Source organism: Penaeus monodon, chromosome 20, assembly GCF_015228065.2.
Source record: "Penaeus monodon isolate SGIC_2016 chromosome 20, NSTDA_Pmon_1, whole genome shotgun sequence".
Taxonomy (NCBI): Eukaryota; Metazoa; Arthropoda; class Malacostraca; order Decapoda; family Penaeidae; genus Penaeus; species Penaeus monodon.
The window spans coordinates 23,001,187-23,003,085 of record NC_051405.1 but is presented as its reverse complement, the minus strand read 5'-3'; the positions used below and the strand labels follow the sequence as shown (position 1 = coordinate 23,003,085).

Below are 1,899 nucleotides of genomic sequence, written 5' to 3'. Positions count from 1 at the left end.
GCACACAAAAAAATCAAATAATTAAAATTAAAACTAATCCAAAACTGATCAACAAAGAAGTTTAACACAAAAGGTATAAAAATAAATGTAAAAAGTAAATTACAGAGAAAAAGAAAGGGGAAAAGAAGCCTGCTGAATGAAAGCTTCATATAGCTTGTTAACTGCAGGAAGGATGCATAGCTTGTTATATACATGAAGCAAAGAAAACAGGAAACATGTAAAAAGAATAACTGATTAGACTTTTTTTAAGACTGGCATGGGGTGACAAGTGCAAACTGTATACTCTGGATTGTATTCTCTTGCATACTGCAAAGAGTGTGATTAAGGTAGAAACCTATTTCAAACAAAACTCAAGAGAAAATATCCAAATAATTTTATTTGGTGTTTAGCTGATTCTCTGATTGTTGAAATTAGTCAAAGGCAAAGATCAAAATTCTTTGGCTGGACGGTACTAGGAATAGTCTTTTACAAAAATTAATTTACTGTAACCATGAACCTTTAAGGTTATATAAAAAATAACCTGAATATCAACAAACAAAACAAGTGATGAGATAATTCACGGTATGCTTTTGTTAAGAGTAGAATGTCACACCCCACATAAAATGCCATTCTTAATTAAGAACTTGTATAACTCATGCTCTTTTGATGAGAAAAGAGGAAAGTTCCCCAGATACAAAAGTTGTATTCTATAACATGCTTTCTTAGTAGAAAAAAACAAATAATTATCATAAAAAGGGGAGAGGATATAAGAAAGTAGGATTAATGAAAGAAAGTCCATGCAGACTCTGGCCGCAACTTGTAAATAACATAAGCACAACAGCAGCAATCATGCTAGTAAAAAGGAATCTTGGCTTGAAATGCTTCCAAAAAAAAGTGGGAAGTGGAAATGAGTTGTGCCTAGAGGACCAAAGGGAAATGGAAGGAGAGACAGGGAGGGTGTGCATTGGTTACCTTCATTAACGTCTAAAGCAGCGCGGTCTGCCAGGCGGCGTCTAGTCACTTGGGAGTCCTCTAGCGGCCCTAGCAAAAAGCAAGCAAGGCCTTACGTCATATAGGAGTCAGGACTGGCCACAGGAGGGGGTCTTGTGCTAACTGCAGCCACAGACCCGAGCCTAACACCACCATATCACTGCCACATTTTGGAACATTAGTTACCTGTCTCTTGGCCTGTTTAACCTTTTAAGGGTGACTCTGAACAAACATCTATACAGTTAGTTTCAAATGACAAATGCAAAAGGAAAAGACAACAACAAGAAGAAAGTGAAAGATAACTATGTGCATAAAATTACAGATGGTAGCTCTTGTTCCAATGCATGTGTGAGAGAGAGCCTGGTCACCATGTCCTTGTGCCCTGCCTGGTGCTCCTCTACTCTCCATACTGCTAAAGATATTCTATTTTGCCATAGTCATGTCACTTGCCTTAGCACCCTTTTGCCTATCTTATAATTCTTTATTACAAGACTTATAGAGAACAGCAATTGTATGGGATCTTGACCCCAAAAAGGTGGATCAAGTGAGAAAAAATAGAATCTCAAAAATCTTCTACTTAGCACTTTCCTGATCCCTAGTCTGTCTACTAAACTTCATTACAATAATGGGTCTATGATTCGTAGCATGACTATGGATAACTAAGTGATTTATAAGGTATGAAATAATAATAATAATTTAAAAGAAAGCATCAAACTTACAGTAATATATATATAGTTCCCTTAACTATTATTTCTTCTTTTCAAATTATTTTCTACAAATATATTCAGTAATGAACAACTTTGTGACATTTCAAGCAACACCTACAGAAGAAACTATTCAACTCACACGACACATCTGTGAGAAATCTTGCTCCAAATTGCAACTCTTGAGTCCCACCTACAAAGATAACTCTTACTCAACTAAAGAAAG

The 1,899-nt window shown here is 35.9% G+C and overlaps 1 protein-coding gene across 2 annotated transcripts in view; it reads right to left on the bottom strand.

Moving 5' to 3' along the window:
• LOC119585707 (forkhead box protein P1-like) overlaps positions 1–1,899 on the bottom strand; it is a gene marked incomplete at its 5' end in the record, with an annotated part of 71,485 nt that overhangs the window by 18,017 nt on the left and 51,569 nt on the right. Inside the window, 1 exon segment of one of the 2 annotated variants that reach the window (XM_037934385.1) lies at positions 952–1,020. Within the exon segment in view, the coding sequence (XP_037790313.1) occupies positions 952–1,020 (69 nt within the window). 2 annotated transcript variants of the gene reach the window in all.